General features: G+C 43.5%; 1 protein-coding gene across 1 annotated transcript; it reads right to left on the reverse strand.

The window, feature by feature from the left end:
* Nucleotides 1–11,150: 11,150 nt before the first annotated feature.
* Nucleotides 11,151–16,759, reverse strand: LOC112545310 (uncharacterized). Its single transcript, XM_075914892.1, has 2 exons — nucleotides 13,590–16,759; nucleotides 11,151–12,193 (listed from the first exon to the last, which is right to left on the reverse strand). The coding sequence occupies exon 1, from the start codon at nucleotides 16,490–16,492 to the stop codon at nucleotides 15,269–15,271; it is 1,224 nt and encodes a 407-aa protein (XP_075771007.1). The 5' UTR covers nucleotides 16,493–16,759; the 3' UTR covers nucleotides 11,151–12,193; nucleotides 13,590–15,268.
* Nucleotides 16,760–17,356: the final 597 nt, after the last annotated feature.

Here is a 17,356-nt window from a genome sequence, read left to right on the forward strand (position 1 = left end):
TAGACATGCAAGCACACAGGTGATATATTAATTGCAACAGCTTTACACTGACATAACTTATGTTTGGCCAAAGTTTGTAGAGTAGACATGCCTGAATCTATGGAGTCCTATTAGTAAAAGGGACTTGTGGCCCCTCTTTCTATAGCTAATCTTTCCATGCCTCTTGTGCTTTCAGAGAGGATATGCAAATGCCCCTTCACTCTAGTTTTTATAGTTAGACGGTATTGTATTGAAAATTGATTACACACATCTTCTGTAAACACTTAAGTAACTTCTTAACCTTAAGTACACAAGTCATTCCTATGACTTCAAGGGAACTACTCACATGTTTAAAGATAAGTATTTATCTAAGTGTTTGTAGGGAAAGCAATGCCTTAGTTAGTAAGTGTTGCGTAGTTTGAGCCATTCCACACTTAATTTTTATCTGGACCAAAGTTCTCTAACCTTTTTGGTCAGGGCCAATCAAGCTATCAAAGACAAGATAAGAAGGAGACATTTAAGTGATGAGAACTATGCCCATCCATGTTAGTGAAGGTTGACATGATTCCCATTTCATGTGACACTAACTACTTCTGGCATTCAAGTGTTGTAGATACTCAGAAATTTGGGCTGCAGTGTAAAAGCCATCTATGCTTCAATGTTACTGTCACAGGGTGACTGTCCTAGTCGGGTATAACCTGGCATTACTGCCCACCATCAACCTTCCATCTGATACTATGAGACAAGGGATCACATGATAGCTTGAATATCATCTGGTTCTCTTAAAAGCCTTAGGAGTCCATTAAAATGAGGGATAAGGGATCCTTCGGAAAAGGCTTTATTTTCCAAAAGATCTGCGTCTAGACTGGCGCTTTTTTCCGGCAAAGCTCCGAGCCGGAAAAAAGCGGCAGCCATTTTTATGCTAATGAAGCGGGGGAGATTTAAATCCCCGCTTCATTTGCAATTGCGATATGTCTAATTTGCATCCCTTTTACGAAAAAGGGATGCAGTCTAGATACAGCCTCTATGTATTATTTAACTGTAACGGTGAATTTATTAAATTAGGAATTAAATCAAACAGTTTGTATATTTTCCAGTGGACAATGAAATGAACTAGTCAGTGTACAAGATGTACTTGGGAGGGGTTGTCCAAATAGCAATCCATCGAATTTAACCATGTAAGTAATTCTCTACAGTTTCTCTCATTAGCTATATAGTACAAAGTATGTTACCCTATTGAAGTATTTATGCTATCTGAAAATACAAATGTTAATTGTTTTAGTTAGATAATGTCATAAAGGTAACTGATGGAAAGAATGGACAAATTGTATGTATGCTCTCTCTAGATTTGAGATGTATGTTTACTGCATGCATGCATTCTAAGATAAGCAGTTGCATTCCACTTTCCACTTTGGGTTGCTGATAACTCATGATTTCCCTTCCATTACTTATTTAATTTATTGCTTCCTGTTTTTTTTCCCATGGGAGATGACTATTCTCAGATAAAATTCTCCCAATTCAAATTTGCAGTAAGTTCCAACTAATTTTTTTGGCTAGAATGACAATCTAACATGCTGGAGTTTTCCTAACACAAAAATTCTGCACAATAAAAGCACTCAATATTTATTTTGAGCTACAGTGCATTATGAGATCTAACAGTGGCAAATGAGAAGTTATATTGTTTCAGCAGGATATGATGACTTTTGCTACCTTTCAGGTAAGAAAGGTTTATATTTAGTATGTAGAAAACTAATACCAATGTGAGCACACACAATTAGAAAGATATATCCTGTTTTAAAATGCAATAAACATTTTTCTGGCAGTGGAAAGTCTTTCTGAGATATTAGAATGACATAAAGCACTTGCCCCAAATATAATTTAAGACTGAAGACCTGAGACTATTAACGCAACTGGCTCACACAATGCATCCTATGCCCACTTAGCTCTGGTCTACACTAAGAAGTTATTTCAAAATAACTCCCCTTATTTCAAAATAACAAGCAGAGCATCCACACTCCCAAGTACGTTATTTTGAAATAACGGGCTTGTTATTTCAAAATAATAACTCCTGCTTGTCATGAGGAATAATGCTTATTTTGAAATTGTTATTTCAAAATAGCATTAGTGTGGATGCTCAGCTGTTATTTTGAAATAACTTTGGCCACACCCCTCTATGCAACTCCACTATGCCCCTTCTCCTGTAGACTTTAAAGCTGCAGGAAGAAGGGAAAGAGCTTGTGGCACCAGGCAAGCCCTACCAGCCCTGCTTTTCAGGAGCCATGTCAGACCCCAGCACTCTGTCTGTACCCCTGTTGATGGCCAGCACACCCACGGCACCCTCTGATGCCTCTGGCCAGGGGAGAAAGAGAACACCGGCCTGGACTGGTGCAGAGATCTTAGATCTCATCGAGGGCTGGAGAAAGGAGGCCAAAATCCAGGATCTCCGCATCAAGAGGCACAATGCCGAGGTCTACAGCCAGACGGCTGCCAGCCTTGAGGACAAAGGGCACACCAGGATCCTGGACCAGATCCGAATGAACATTAAGGAGCATTGGCAAGCCTACACAAAGGCCTGGAAGCAAAGTTCCCACTCTGGGGCAGCACTACATCTGCCGCTTTTATGAGCTGATGGATACCATTCTGGGAGGGAGGCCAGTCACCTCCATCCTTCACATTGTTGACTCTGGCCAGGACATGCCTGGCGTCAGCCTCCATGAGGGCAGGGCTGTGGAGGAGGACGACGACGACAAGGAGGAACAGGCTAGCCAGGACATCATGCCTGCCAGCCAGGAGGTCATCATAAACCTGGAGCCGGTCCCCCACTCCCAGGATGTCTCTCAAGGCTCAGCTGATCCCAGGGAAAGCACTTCAGATCAGTTCCATCACTTTCCCTATACATATGTGGGAGTAGGCAGTGGGTTGTGAGGGGTTGCATATTCCTTGCTCGGCCTTCTTGGCCTGGGGCTTGCACAACAACCTGTGCACGTAGGTGCACATGAAGCACCAGGCTGGAGCCCTCACTCTCATGATGCTCTCACAAAGGAACCCCTCACTCTTTCTCACAAGGTTCCTGCACAGGACGGCCTTACTCTGGCCTCTGTGGTGGGACACCTTCCCTCGGCAAGCCACCACTATGGAGTCTGGGGTCATGGAAACACACATCAGCGCTGCACACAGCACAGGTTCATGCCCGCACTCAGGCAGCCTCCGCTCCTGGTCAAGTGTGGCAATGCGGAGGAGACCGAACCCCTGCATGGGAATCTGCCAGGGGGAAGAAGAGGTGAGGACCCCAGTAGCACTCTCTCTAGCAAGTTGCCACTGCTGCTCATGCACACCTCCCGCAACACACCCCCTCACCTTCAGCGGGCAGGGATAGAAGTCCTCTGTGTCCCTCAAGGGGATAGTCAGTGGAGAAGTTGTGTGTGATACGTGGCTGTAGAGAGTAGCCCCTGTAAGTATGAGTCTCAGCTACCCTCTGGAAACAGCTACAGGAAGTGGCTGCTCTCCTGGTGAACTCTCCGGAGTTCTTCCAGGGGCTTCAATGTGTGTGGATGCACTATTTTGAAATAATTCTGTGCTATTTTGATGGTGCCTCATAGTTTGAACGCGCTATTTCAAAATAGTTATTTCTGGAGTTATTCTTTCAAAATAACTTATTTTGAAATAATTTCCTAGTGTAGACATGCCCTTAAGAGTCTGGCATCAAGGGAGGCTGCCTTTTGCACAGAAACTGTAAATGGCATTTAGCTCGGATATTACTGTGGGAACAAAATATGAGGAAACTCCACTGGGACCTTTCTCTGTTACATATACAGGAAAAACAGTTGTTTGGATATTAAGAAAATTATTCAGACTTTTTGCTCAGATAATAAAAAAGTGTATTTAAACAATGTATAGTCCTCTATATTTGAGAGAGGGAAAGGAAGATATCAAAGCATGATGTTCTCAACTCCTCACAGCTATACAGAATAGTTTGTGTGATCGTTCCCACAGCTACTAATGCTTAGTTAAGGCAAGGGAGAGGGAAACCCACTTATTTTTCATACTGAAATACTGTGTGTCTATATTCCAGCTATGCTACTTTTGGGTGCTAACACTTCATGTACTACAATGAAAAAGCTAGACAGGGCTAGTGGTCCATCAGCAAGGACAATGGACTGTGAAAAGGCTTGGCATTCCCATGGACCCTCCATACTGTCACTGTCTCATGGACATTGTGATGCTACAGAATTAGGTGAGCTAGTCACTGGATACTAAACACCACTTTAGAGTGCTGAATTTTTCCACTGGGGGCAAAGGGGAATCAAACAAAGGATTCCCGCTTAATGGAAATTCTATATAAGGCAGGGGAGGAAAACAATTTGTGTCTTCAGTTTGCTTCACCTCCGCCTCCCCTGGAAACAAAAGGATTCAAAGGGAAGGGGGCGGAGAAGAACTGCCGGACCCAAGCTAGAGTTTCATCTCGGGCCAGTGAGGGACTCTACCTAAAACATAACCAGAATGAGGAATTATTTGCATTCAGTTTCTTTAGCAAATCTAGCTTAATTTGTGTGTTTTGCTTTATTTTCTTAGTAATCTGCTTTGCTCAGTTTGCTGCCCCTTTAACCACTTAAACAAATACATTTTATTTCTCATTTGTAATATAACCCAGTTTATGTAATCTCAAACCTGGGGGGAGTGGGGAGTGCAGGAAGTTGTGCATACCTTTGTCTACATTGACAGAGAAGGGAAATTTCATATGATTTTGGTGGTGGACATTTGGGTACTGTGCCAAGTCAGTATGTGTCATTTTGCAGCTGGCCTCTGTGCTTGGCTGGAACAGGCTGTGAGCCTAGTCCAGTAAAGCCAGGTAAAAGGGAACCAGGCTGGCAAAAAAAAGACAGGCTCCATGGTATCTTCGGGACATCAGATGGCACCCTAGGGGGCCTAACTTGTCATATACATCTTGTGAGGTATCATTTGAAAACTAGTAATTTGCCAGTCAATAATACCAAGCTACAATGAACGTTGCAATATATGTAAAGTTATGAATTCTCCCAAGATGATGGTGGTGCATGTTCAAACTCATGTAGCCCAGTTAGGCAAACTGGTCAAGCAGGTCTTAAACAAAGGTATCATCATAGCTGCTGGTCAATTACCTATCAAATGACCATCCTTTGGCAGAGAACATACGAAACTGCATCTTAGCAAACTTCCTTCTTCAACCAGACTTTATGGTTCCTTGTTCTTAGCTGGAAAATCTTTAACAAGTGGTCATGCTCAGGAAAATGCTTTTCAAAAGGTGATGGGACTATAAAAATGAGAGGGGGGGGGGGGGAGAACATCCATCCATTCATCTCTCCCATCCATCTGTGACATAGTGGGGACTGTCTTCACTCTGTTTGCCTTGTGGTATTGTATGTGATTCTATTGTCCTGTGCTATTCTGTAATAATTGTGTGTGTGCACCTCAGTTTCCATGAGCACTGCAACACTGCTTGATTGAGGAAGGTTGGGCATGACTCACTGCGGGAGCATGTGCGGTTTCTCACATCCTGAGGACTAAGTGACCACAGGTAACACCTTTGGCCCGGGAAGGGGAACAAAGGAGTAGGTGGGGCTGACTCCAGGCGGGATACTTGGGCCTGGGCAGATGAGTCGGTCACCATGGGCTTGGGGGGGGGGAGGAGAGGAGGCTTGGAGCAGGAGGGAGAACAGCCCAGGTCTCTTTCTCCCACAGTTGGATTGTACTGCATGCTCCTGTCTCCTCTAACATCTCTGTACTACACTGTGTCCCTGTCAACAAATAAACCTTCTATGCCTCTTGCTGGCTGAGGGTCACATTTGATTGCAGGTGGGGGTGCAGGGCCCAGTGGCTCCCCTCCACCTCAGTGACACCATCTCTCTTTTTCACCTAATATGACAAGAGAAACAGGCACTAGACCATGGTAGGAAATTGTGGCCTATGAGTTTGGAGAGCAATTAAAACAGGTAAGGATTTCATTTTATAGCAACTATAGCTTCTTAAGAAGTGTTTCATCTTTATTCTTTAATGCCTCATTACTTGCACTCACTTAAAATCTGTCTCTTCACAGTTAAACTGGCTTTATTCTTTAATTGGAACTATCCAGCATCATGAATTGTTTGTGTAACTTCACACCAGATGGCAAACTCTTTTATGTTAATTCCCTGAGAAAGGCAACAAAACTTAGAATAGTCCAGAATATACTTTCTGAGGAAAATCAAAAACAGGAGTGAGTTGCGGATCACTCTGCAAATAGTATCCAAGGCAGCTGTAAGCAAGAGCATGGCTGGTTTGCTGACAAGCTGCTAGTTTCTGAACGAGCAAAGCAGGACTTGGGTTATACACAGACATTAAGGTTTTCTGTTTGTGAGGAGCACAGGTTAGGAGTTACAGGAACAAAGCCCTGTGAGGCACCCCAAGTTGCAGAACTGTAGGGATAACATATTAATGTATTGAAAATGATGCCCCAAATGGAAGTGACTCCCCATAATTTGTTCCCCACAACTTAAAGTGTTTAGATTTATTATTAATTATTATTATTTGTTAAGATTGTTAAATGTTTAGATTTATTATTGCCCCTTTAGAATATAATGTATTAGGTCATGTAACTTAGAACTGTTAAGAATATAATCTATGTAGCCAGAAACAGCCCCCCGCCCCTGTGTCCCAGGGCATGCTCAAGCTTGTGCAAGGGGCTGCTTGAAATTGACATTGCAGAGATACATTGTAACAATGCATTGTCAAGACACTAACTCTGCTATGGGAGCCAAGCCCTGTAATTGACTAAGGGCATTGTTACATAATTGACGCCTGTTCTCTTTAAAACATTGTAACTTTACTCAGCACTCAGAGAATGTTTTAAGCAATACCACCCAGAAACTTTTGTAACTACAACTTTTATTATTATACAAAATACTGTATGGGAAACATTAATTAGGGACTGTATGTAAGAGAGAGAGTGCTTGTATGATGAATGAATGGTTCTGAGAGGTGCCAGCCTGAGAATACAGCAACAAAGGGCTGAAGAAGGCGTCAGGTGCCAGTGCAACCAAAAGGTGTCAAGTGGAGAAAACCAAGTACTGGAGGTCCACCCGATGAAATCACTGACGAGCACCTGGCAGCCACCCTGAAGACATCAGCATGATGCAGCAATTTCCATAGACTGGCATAGGAAAAAATTCCTATAAGAACTGGACTAAAAAACTATGGAATCGGAGTCCAAGGTTCTGCTGCCAGCCCACCAGGAGCTTCAGATGCGCATCTGATCAGGACTTCGCTCCCCACTACCATCACTTGTGTACAGAGTACCTGGCCACAGAACCTGAATGAATGAATGTTTATACGTATAAGGGTTAAGTAGTTAAACAACGTTGTTTGCTTCTATCTTTTCTTTATTTTTTTTATTATCTTTACAATAAATGTGGCTTTTTGCCTTATCCCCCTCATAAGATCCTGCTTGCTTTTATTGGTATAACAGAACAACTGCTGGTACAACTGCTCTGGATTGCAGGTGGGAATGCCAGTTATTTTTGCCCCAGAACAAACATCAGAACCACAACTTTTAATTGTGTTACTACACAGGTTACTTATGTTTAATCTCTAGAATTTTGGTACCTCATTTGTTAATTCATCATGACATTTTCTACATCCTGACTGAACTATCCACCAATTAGGGATGTTACATTTAGATTAATCAGCTAATCAAATAGTTGATAAGGCGAAAGCACTATGGGGAGCACAGGGACTCAAGTAGCCCCCCACTGGCGTGGGGCAGCATGTGGCGTTTCAAATCAGCAGCGATGAATATAGCCCGGGGTCAGCTGAGGACTGAGTCCACAGCTGACCCTGGGCTTCACATGGCCCTGTTGCTTGAAACGCCCTTGCAGCCCAGGGCCAGCTAGAGACTTCCCAGCTGGCCTTGGGCTGCAGGCAGAATTTCAAAGAGGCAGCACCAGGTGGATCCCAAGGTCTGGCCTCAGGTTCCATGTGGTACTGCCGCTTTGAACCACTTCCTCCTCCCCTCCCCTCCTTTGCTGCCTCTTTCTGATAGAGGCAGCAAGGTGCGGGGGGGGGGGGGGGCAGGATCGACTATCCGACAAGCATTTGCTTATCTGGTAGTCCACTAGTCGTTCACATCCCTACCACCAGTACTATTTTAAAACAATTCACCTCAACAAAGAGGAAGTCTTTTTTTAAATTTAAACAGATTATTTCATTTCAGAGGTTTTACATGGAATTAAAATGGAGAATCAAATTAAACAGTGGTTGAAATAAATGGAAAGCATACTTTGGCTACAACTGCTTGTAATTAAATTCTTTCCTCCTTTCCCCAAATTCTTGTTGGGATGTAAACATTCCCCTGCTATGCTAGAAATTCTAATACTGCAATATTGTGCCTGGGAATAAGAAAAAGTATTAATTAAACAAAGTAAAAATAGAACAATATTCAGTTTTAATTATTTAAGAAGTCCATTGCTAAACACCCATTAGTGTGCAGGACAGCAAGGTACTATTTAGTTCTGCAATAAACAATGTTTTCCAGAAGAAAAAAACAGAAATGTGGAATGCCCACCAGTAATTAGCATGATATCTGTCCATATTCTAAAGATGGATGATTTGACTTGATTAATGCTTTGTAGGCTTTGCTTTAGTGAAGTCCAAACCTACAAACACTTATGCCAGGAGGAACAAAATGTAGTCTTATATATGCTTTTCTACTCCGACTGGCAAAGTCGTGTCATGCAAGGTCTAGATCTTACAGGAAAAAAATACAATAAGAACATCACTCATAGTTGAGCTATCTCGAAGTACTACTTGCTACAGTCCCTGCAGAGATATGCAAGCTGACTTGGCACCTTTTCAGACAATACCTGAACTGCTAGCCCTGACAGAAAACTAGCCAAATGTTCCAGTATGAAGGGGGCAGGGGAGGACTTTAAAGTAGCAGTTGAAGCCACATCCAGATCATGTATGATACTCTCCCCACCCCTGCATACAAGAGCTCAAAGGTTATCACTGTGCTACAGTCAAGTGTTTGGACAACAGAGGTTTCCCTAGATATAGCTCAATCAGCTAGAAAGGGTGATAAGAGAAGTTTGACATTATCCTGACCTGACTGATAATGTCAATTTTATTTTTCAAATGCTCAAAATTAATTTCTACCCAGAATATGTGAAATTATCCGAAGTGTTTTTATAGTGAAGAAACTCCATTCAATTGGTACTGTCTGTACTATATCCTCACTCTTTTAGCCATTTGACACCACCAGCTATTTGGCAAATCCCTTTGGATACCTTAATTCTTGTCTATCTCATTCTACAGAAGAGGCAACACGCTTGGTATTGTCAGAGTTGTTGCATCTGGCACTTTTTCTATTTTCAGTGTTGCAAAGGGCACAGTGAAAATAACCATCAATGTCAAACCAGAACACTGAAAAGTACATCTGAGAAACAAGTTTTCTGTCTTGCTAGAAATCAGAAATAACACTGTATCTGGAGTTAGCTCAAGAAGTACATAGACTGGGGCCTGCTTGACTACTTCAGAATCCCATTATTCTTTAATGGTGTAGATTCTTCCAAGCAAGGCAGCTAATGCAAACTAAGGCTATGTCTAGACTACATCCCTCTTTCAAAAGAGGGATGTAAATTACACAGATCAAAATTGTAAATGAAGCCGGGATTTGAATTTCCTATGCTCATTTGCATAACGATGGCCACATGTTCTTTCGAAAATGGGTATTTCGAAAGTGAAACTGCTATCTAGACACGGTTCGTTTGGGAAAAAAACCCTCTCTCAAAAGATCCTGTACTCAAAAAACGAGGTTTTCAGGATCTTTCAAAAAAGGTTTTTTTCCCCAAAAGAACTACATCTAGACAGCAGTTTTACTTTTGAAATACCAGTTTTCGAAAGAACACATGGACGCCATTATGCAAATGAAGCACAGGAAATTCAAATCCCGGCTTCATTTGCAATTTCCATCTAATGTACATCCCTCTTTCAAAAGAGGGATGTAGTCTAGACATGCCCTTAGGGTTCTGAGCATTTTAAAGTATTTCCAACTAGAGACTCCTTCATGTTTGTGAAACTTGGCAAAGAAAAAGTGCAATGCACGCAACAGGGATTACTACTAAATAAGGACACTATGACTTCAGTGTTCATTGGGGAAAAAGCCAGTCATTCCTATGGTTATAAGTGTCATTATCTGCCTGTCTGCCAGAGAATACCAGATCATGCTCATCAAGGTGAGCCATAAGTAACTCACTGCTGAGGATAGCAGAAGGATGTCTAGGGCTGAGTTGAGAAAGTTCAGGGAAAATCTACTGGAGGGCAATTAAGTTCAAAGGCGGTGGTAAAGCTAAGTGTTTTCCACAGACCCTGGAGGGAACACCAGTGCTTCTTACCCAATGCTTCTCCAACAAAAATAGAGTACCACTTATGATGGCATTAATGCTAACCATTTTACTGGTCAGCACTGCAGAAATAGTTATGGGTGGGAGACAACATAAATTCCTGCACTCAGCAATCATAACACAAGCAGGAAGAAAAGGAAGGTAGAGAACAAAAAACCATGAAGTTCAAAGCCATCCTTCCTCATCATCTGGACAATGCAGTCAATAAAGCAAGCCTGTTCAGTCTCAGAGCTATAAAATTACAAATCACATTTTGCTATACTAGGCAGGCCACTGATAAATGGAGTACTTGTACTTTTGGGACTTTAAAGAATAAACTTAAAAGTACATCATGAATTATCAAAGCACAACTGTAAGGCATACCAACTTCTGTATAATAGGAGGCAGATTGACAGACAGTGTAAACTATCATAGCTCTACTTAAGTAAATGGAAAGAGAATTTACACCAGCTGAGGATTTGGCCCCATAACAGTTACGGCACTAGCAAAACCCTTGTAAAACATATCACACATAGCCAACTTCAAAATAAACAAACAACTACAAATCCAAAGTATTTTCTCTAGATGATCCTAGTAAAAAATGTTTCCATGCATAAAAAGATTATGCTGCACCATTACAAAGAAAGAAAAAAAACCCAAACCCACAAGTGATCCAAGAGGCATAGTGCAAGACTCAGTAAAAAGACATGGAAAGCAGGTGGAAAATTAAAGTGACATGGCCGCACTAGAAAAGAACAAAAATGAGTCTAAGGCAAAAAGTTAAACACAGCATTTTTATATACAAATTTATTTAGATGAGGTCTCAAACATTTTAAATATGAATTTACAAACATTTCAAGTTAGTGCATAATATTGTTGTGATGAACAAGAATGGGAAAATAGAGCAGATAATGGTCGATTTTCTGAAACCTAATACTATCACCTTGATCATATGTCCTAGTATGTGAAGGGGAAGAGAAAAACAGAACACTGAAACAACAAAATAATAAAATCATGATCTATTTAATCTAACTTTCATTGACACCAGACAATAACTATTCACAACCTGATATTTACAATGCTCGATATGCTACTGGGAAGTGTATTGGGTGCTATTGGGATGCATGGAAGAATAACTTATGTCATCTCTATGTGCGGTGAAGAAGTATGTCTGAACATCCTATAGCTTTTTTGAAGGTGCCAATGGAAGCTAATGCTTCATTTTTCCCTCAGAAAAAGAGGAACTATTGTGTGAATCTTACAGAAGAATTGTCAATAGCCTCCAATATATTGAATGAAGGAAATTACTTTAACTCAATACATGTTGTGGAAGATTTTTTCATGAAATGGCAAAGTTAATAAAGACAAAATATTAAAAACTTCTAAATGAGTGTGCTACATAGATTTTGAAATATTCAAATGTGATCTTTTAAGGACCCAGAACAGCACAAAATAGTTTGCTTGAATGCGAGTGAACAATCTGGTAATTACAATAATCACTTTAACTTCTTTTTTCAATGTAGGATTTAGAGTAGGATTCCCATTCCGGAAGTTGTTTCAGACATCTTTCAATGGCGGTTCAATCATTTACTCTCCTAAATCTCTGCCCCTTTTGGATAGTCTGTGCCAAATGCTGCACTGCAAGTATTGCTACTGTCCAACAAACTGTTTTGATTGTAGTCCATTGCTACAACTGTTGGTTGGGTAAAATCAATCTCCAATGTCTTCTTTAGCACAGCATACAATGCAGCAAAAGCAGAGAAATGGATGCATTAGAATACCTGAGCTCCCCTTAGACAACAACGGAGTCAGGCTGTTGGTACCTATAAAAAATTCTGTATTTAACAAATGTGCGCACACATAAAATTTAGTCAGTCAGTTATAGTACATAACTCACCAATTTAGTTGGACTGCCCTTCCAACTAGTTTTCTCCTTGAATGTAGTATACAAAATTTTAGAAAAGTCCCTAAAAATAACTTAGACATAAAAGTTGCAAGAATTTGTCTGTTGATTGTACTGTCAACTATCAAAACCAAAATATCATTTCTCACTGTAGCCCTTAAAAACTGTTTCTTGATTGCTTCTTTATGAAGTAAAGAATGCCTCAAGTGTTTTAGTTTTTTTAAGTTCTACTCATTTTTACATTAGAAATATCTTGATCAACACTATAGGACAAGAGAACTATGTAGAATAACAGCATTACAAGAGACTGAAATTTAAGATGTATTCTTCACAACCTTTATTTGCAAAAGGAAAGTTTAGTCGCAACACTTGAAACTGAAAATTTTGTTTTGTTTTTAAGAAATAAAACAATGAAGAAATATTCAAACAAACAGCTGTCAGAAAAACTCCCTGTGTGAAGACTGCATTCCCCTCCTCTCATTCAAGAATGGAAAAGATTTAACCGCAATGTCATGTTACTATTGCATTTACTTCTATAGTCTTTAGCATGAACAGACAACACAATTTGTATTTCTTGGAGGCCATCTTTATACATCATAAAAGAGCAATAAATACCACAGAAAATAAATGTTTATCTTTGCAAGTCACCTACAAGGAAAGCAACTCCACCCACACTTTTGTGCTTCCTTTCCTTCAGTGTCCTGCCATGGATTTCACACCTTTACTTGGGTCTGTCTGGTGTATACTACAGTTTCAGGAGTGCTAATTTTTTTAATACTGAAATAGTTACACCAGTATATGCTATACTGTGGATGTAGTTATAGTGGTATAAAAGTGATTATTCATTTATGAGAAGCTACACTGGTAAAAAGCCCTTTTATGCAATACAACTGCATCCATGCCAGGGGCAGCTATATGCTTTAACCACTATTAAACGTCTAAAATAAAAACTGTTTTCCACAAGCTTTTAGTCTAATACACAAACGGTTTAAATGAAGCCATTTAAAATAACCTCTCCACACACATTTAAAACCTTTGTATACACTAGTAAATTCTGAAAGCTTTTTCCAATTCTTAAGAACATCTCACAAATTTGAGTCGAATCCTATTCTTGCTGAAATCAAAGGGAGTTTTTCAACTGTCTTCAATAGGAAGAGTATCAAGCCTTCTGGTGCTTAATACAACCGCTGTTCCATACCTAGTACTAATAGTTAGAATAATCTATAACAGAATTAAGAGTCTGATTAAGATTACAAACTGCAAATCCAATCTCTAACAGGATGAAAAATGTCTAACATTGTATTTAGAATACTCACATGGTAAGATCTGCAGTGAAGTAAAAACTGATCTGCTACATTTCAGAAAACAGAAGTCTAAAGAGATGTCAGAACAAATTGCGTAAGCATAAAGTACTATTACAAAATGTAGTAATGCCACAATAGCTGTACTGGAAGCTATTATAGTATTCGTTATTTGATACACATTGCATGGCACTCATTTCCACTGTTTTTGCAGTTGACTCAGACAAACCAGTTTTGATATGGTACAAAACACAGAACTCAGTGTGACTGATTAAATACTAGCAACCCTCTCAGAAAAGTTATCTATTTCCAGATCATGCTAGTACAGTCCAACCCTTTAACAGTTCTGTGCCAAGCACTAGATAATATTTTATAGAATAGCAAGGAATCCAAACATTTGCATAAAAAATTAGTTTGCCTTCTAGGGTCCTCAAAACAATTTTAAAAAGTAAGAATAGTCAGTGTATTAACAAGCCTTTCAACTAACATATATTTGATAGGAAACTCAATATTCAGTCTTTGACCTATATAATGGGGAATTGCTTTCATTGCAGTTTTTAGTAATAATGGGACAGGTACAAGTCATAACATAAACAGGGGCTGCTGTGTGTACTAGTGAAAGAGCTCATCCCTGCTCAAAATGGAATTACCTCCACCAGGCAGTCGGCGTGTGTACCTTAGGGGTTGCATTAGTCCAGTTACACTGATGACTGTAATAATGGCAAATGATTAACGTAGACAAGGCCTTCTTTTTGTACTTTTGCACAAGGCTAAAACACTTTGTGAATTCAATCTATTTGAATCCTGAATTTGACCTGAATCCTATATTCCAGTGGTCTCCAACCGTTTTACACCCAAGATCACTTTTTAAGTGACAGACTAAGCCAAGATCTACCGCCCCGCCCTTTCCTTGAAGCTCCGCCCTCTCTATTCTCCTCCTCTCCATCACTTGCTATCCCCAATCCTTATACTGTTACTTTAAAAAAAAATTCCCACCATTCCTCGCAGCTACTCACCTGTGCTGTTGCTCGGTGAGTAGCTGCTCCTCAAATGAGGAAATCTAATGTAAATGTACTGCGAAGGTGCGCGGTTCAGAGAGGGCTCAAGAGCTACTCTTAGAGCCTCCGAGATCTACCGGTAGATCGCAATCTACTGGTTGGTGACCACGGCTATATTCCTTAGCAGTGGTGCAAACTGTGCCAACTAAAACTCTGATTTCTCTTACTTGCATTGACATGCATCCTTGTCCAGCTTTTATCTTTCACCCTGCTGCAGTTGCCAAATCCACCCAAAACGACAACAGCAAGATCTCATGCACATTTTTGTATATGAGTAACTATCAATAGAAACATTTATTTTTAGTTTAAGACAATTAGAAAAGCCATTCCACCCTTTGATTTTGTGGGAAGCAACATATTCATTACAAAAAGAGAAAAAAACAGACTGTTGTGGGGCCTTGACATAGTAACAGTATCAATAATTAATTTCTGCTAGGGAGGAGCATGTTGCAAAAAAATAATACTAATAAAAGTAGGGAACACATTTTGTAATAAGTGTTCTGGACTAACCTACTGCAGTTATGTTTAGACCCTACACCATGGCACATCAGTCAACTAAGAATCCATAGTTGACTTTTAGCCAAATAATCTGCATCCGTTTGAAAATCTATAGCCTATTAGGAGCGAGGCCCTGTCTCAGCTCGAGGGACATTCTGAGCATTGCTGCTCTTCTGTTTTCCGTGGTTTTTCAGTGTCCCCTCCTTCCTCTTCCCCTTTGGATGCACAGCATGTATGGGCAGCACACTGATGCCCCTGGCACTTTGTACATTTCTGCTTTAATGCAGAGGCAACATGGGAACATGTGCCACTGTTGCAAGTTCGGCACACCTGACTTTTATCATCCGTCCTAGAAGTCTGAGACCGCAGTGGGGCCTGCTGGTCACCCGCAGCTTGCGGTTGCCTGTTTGACGATGGCTTCAATGGGGCCATCCACTTCATCCAGAGCTTCAAGTCCACATCCCCCCAAGCCATGGTGGGGTCCTTGGCCGCCAGCCGCCTGAAGTCCTCGTCATAGTGCAGCCAAGAAGTGCCGCCATAGGTGGCGTGGAATTTGCGGATGACATCCAGGTATTTGAACATGGCCCCGCACCTGTTGGGGTGCTTCTCGCACAGCACGCTGGCGTACACCAGGAAGGCGGAGACCCACTGGTCCAGCGTGTCCCCCAGCCCCTGGCCAGGCTCGTGCTCCGGGGCCAGCTCTGTGTGGAGCAAGGAGAACAGGTCAATGAACTCCCCCCTCCAGATCCGCTCCTTGGTGGCCTTGGCCAGCTGGTAGCCCAGGGGTCTCCGCAGCCCCACGTAGGGACTGGCTGCCTCCGGGCAGGGGTCCCCCTGGCTGGCGGGCGGTGGCCCCGGCGAGCCGCTCGCGGCCTCCGGGCCCTGCGGCCCGGCCAGGGCTTCCGGGGCCGCCGCCAAGGCCGCCTGCCGCTCCAGCCAGCGGGGGTTCACGTACACGGTCCTCAGCCGCGGCGCCGCCCCCGCCCGGCTGCTCCCGGGCCCCGGCTCCCGCGCCAGCCCGGCCAGCTCGCGGAAGATGCCCAGCGCGGCGGGCAGGCCGCTGCCCAGCGCCCGGGGGGCCGGCGGGGCCAGGAGCGGGGTGGGGGCGGCCCACGGGTGGGAGAGGCCGGCAGGCCCCGCCGCGCTGCCGGGCAGGGCCGGCACCAGCCCCGCTAGGCCCAGCTCCCCCTGGCCGCAGCCGAGCGCCCCCTCCCGCGGGGCCCAGCGGGGCAGCCCGGGCCCCGCCCGCTCCCGGGGGCCCCCCGCCTCTCGGTGCCCGGCCAGCGGCGCCCCCTGCGCCAGGGGCGGCCCCGGGGCTCCCAGCCGGCGCCGGCGGCGGCTCCTCCGCCTCCCACGTGGCATGGGCGCGGCGGGGGCGGGAGGCAGCCCCCCGGTCCCGCGCTGGGCCGCCGGCCGGTCGCTGCTCGCCGGGCCCCGCAGCCGGCCAGGCCCAGGCACTCCCGCGTCTGCTGCGGCGGCGGCGGCGGCTGCCCGGAACAAGGAAGGGCCCCGCCCCCGTGACAGAGGCTCCGCGTCGTCCTGCGGCCCCAGCCGGGATTCCCCCGCCGCGGCTCCACCTCCCCGCCCCCCGGAGGGATTCTCGGCATCTGTGCGCCCGGCTCCCGCCGCGAGGCAGCCGCCCTGAGCGTGGTGTCCCCAGGATGCCCCCCCGCTGCACGCACATCGCCGCCACCCCCTGCCCGGGTAGCTCCCCCTGGCAGTCGGGCTGCAGGGGTGTAAGCGGCCCCCTCCCCACGGGCTGCGTGTTGTTGCAGCGAGGGGCTAGTCTAGGAGCCCGCTTCGGGAGGCAGGTGCTAGCTGAACTTAGTTTAACTGTGGCCAGACTGACCATCCAACCCCAAATCATGTCACCGGCCAGGTTAGCTGCGGTCCCGTGTACACCAACCCGCTGTGTGTTTAGTTCAGATGTGACTGGGACTGAGATTCTGGGCTAAAACATAATTGGGTATTCACATGGACAGTGCGTATGTCAGGGGTGTCCAAACTTTTTTCAAAGAGGGCCAGATTTGATGAAGTGAACATGCGTGAGGGCCGACCATTTTGCCTGACATTCTTTGAACCATTAAAATTAAATGCAAATTAACTATTTTATGCAAAGTTTATTGCAAACGGCATACTTTTCATTTCGTCACATGGATGACAAATCTAAACAGGTGTTAAATCACTCTGCCTTTCATATCTGAAGGCCAGATGAAAAAAAAATCC

Source organism: Pelodiscus sinensis, chromosome 1 (genome assembly GCF_049634645.1).
Source record: "Pelodiscus sinensis isolate JC-2024 chromosome 1, ASM4963464v1, whole genome shotgun sequence".
Taxonomy (NCBI): Eukaryota; Metazoa; Chordata; order Testudines; family Trionychidae; genus Pelodiscus; species Pelodiscus sinensis.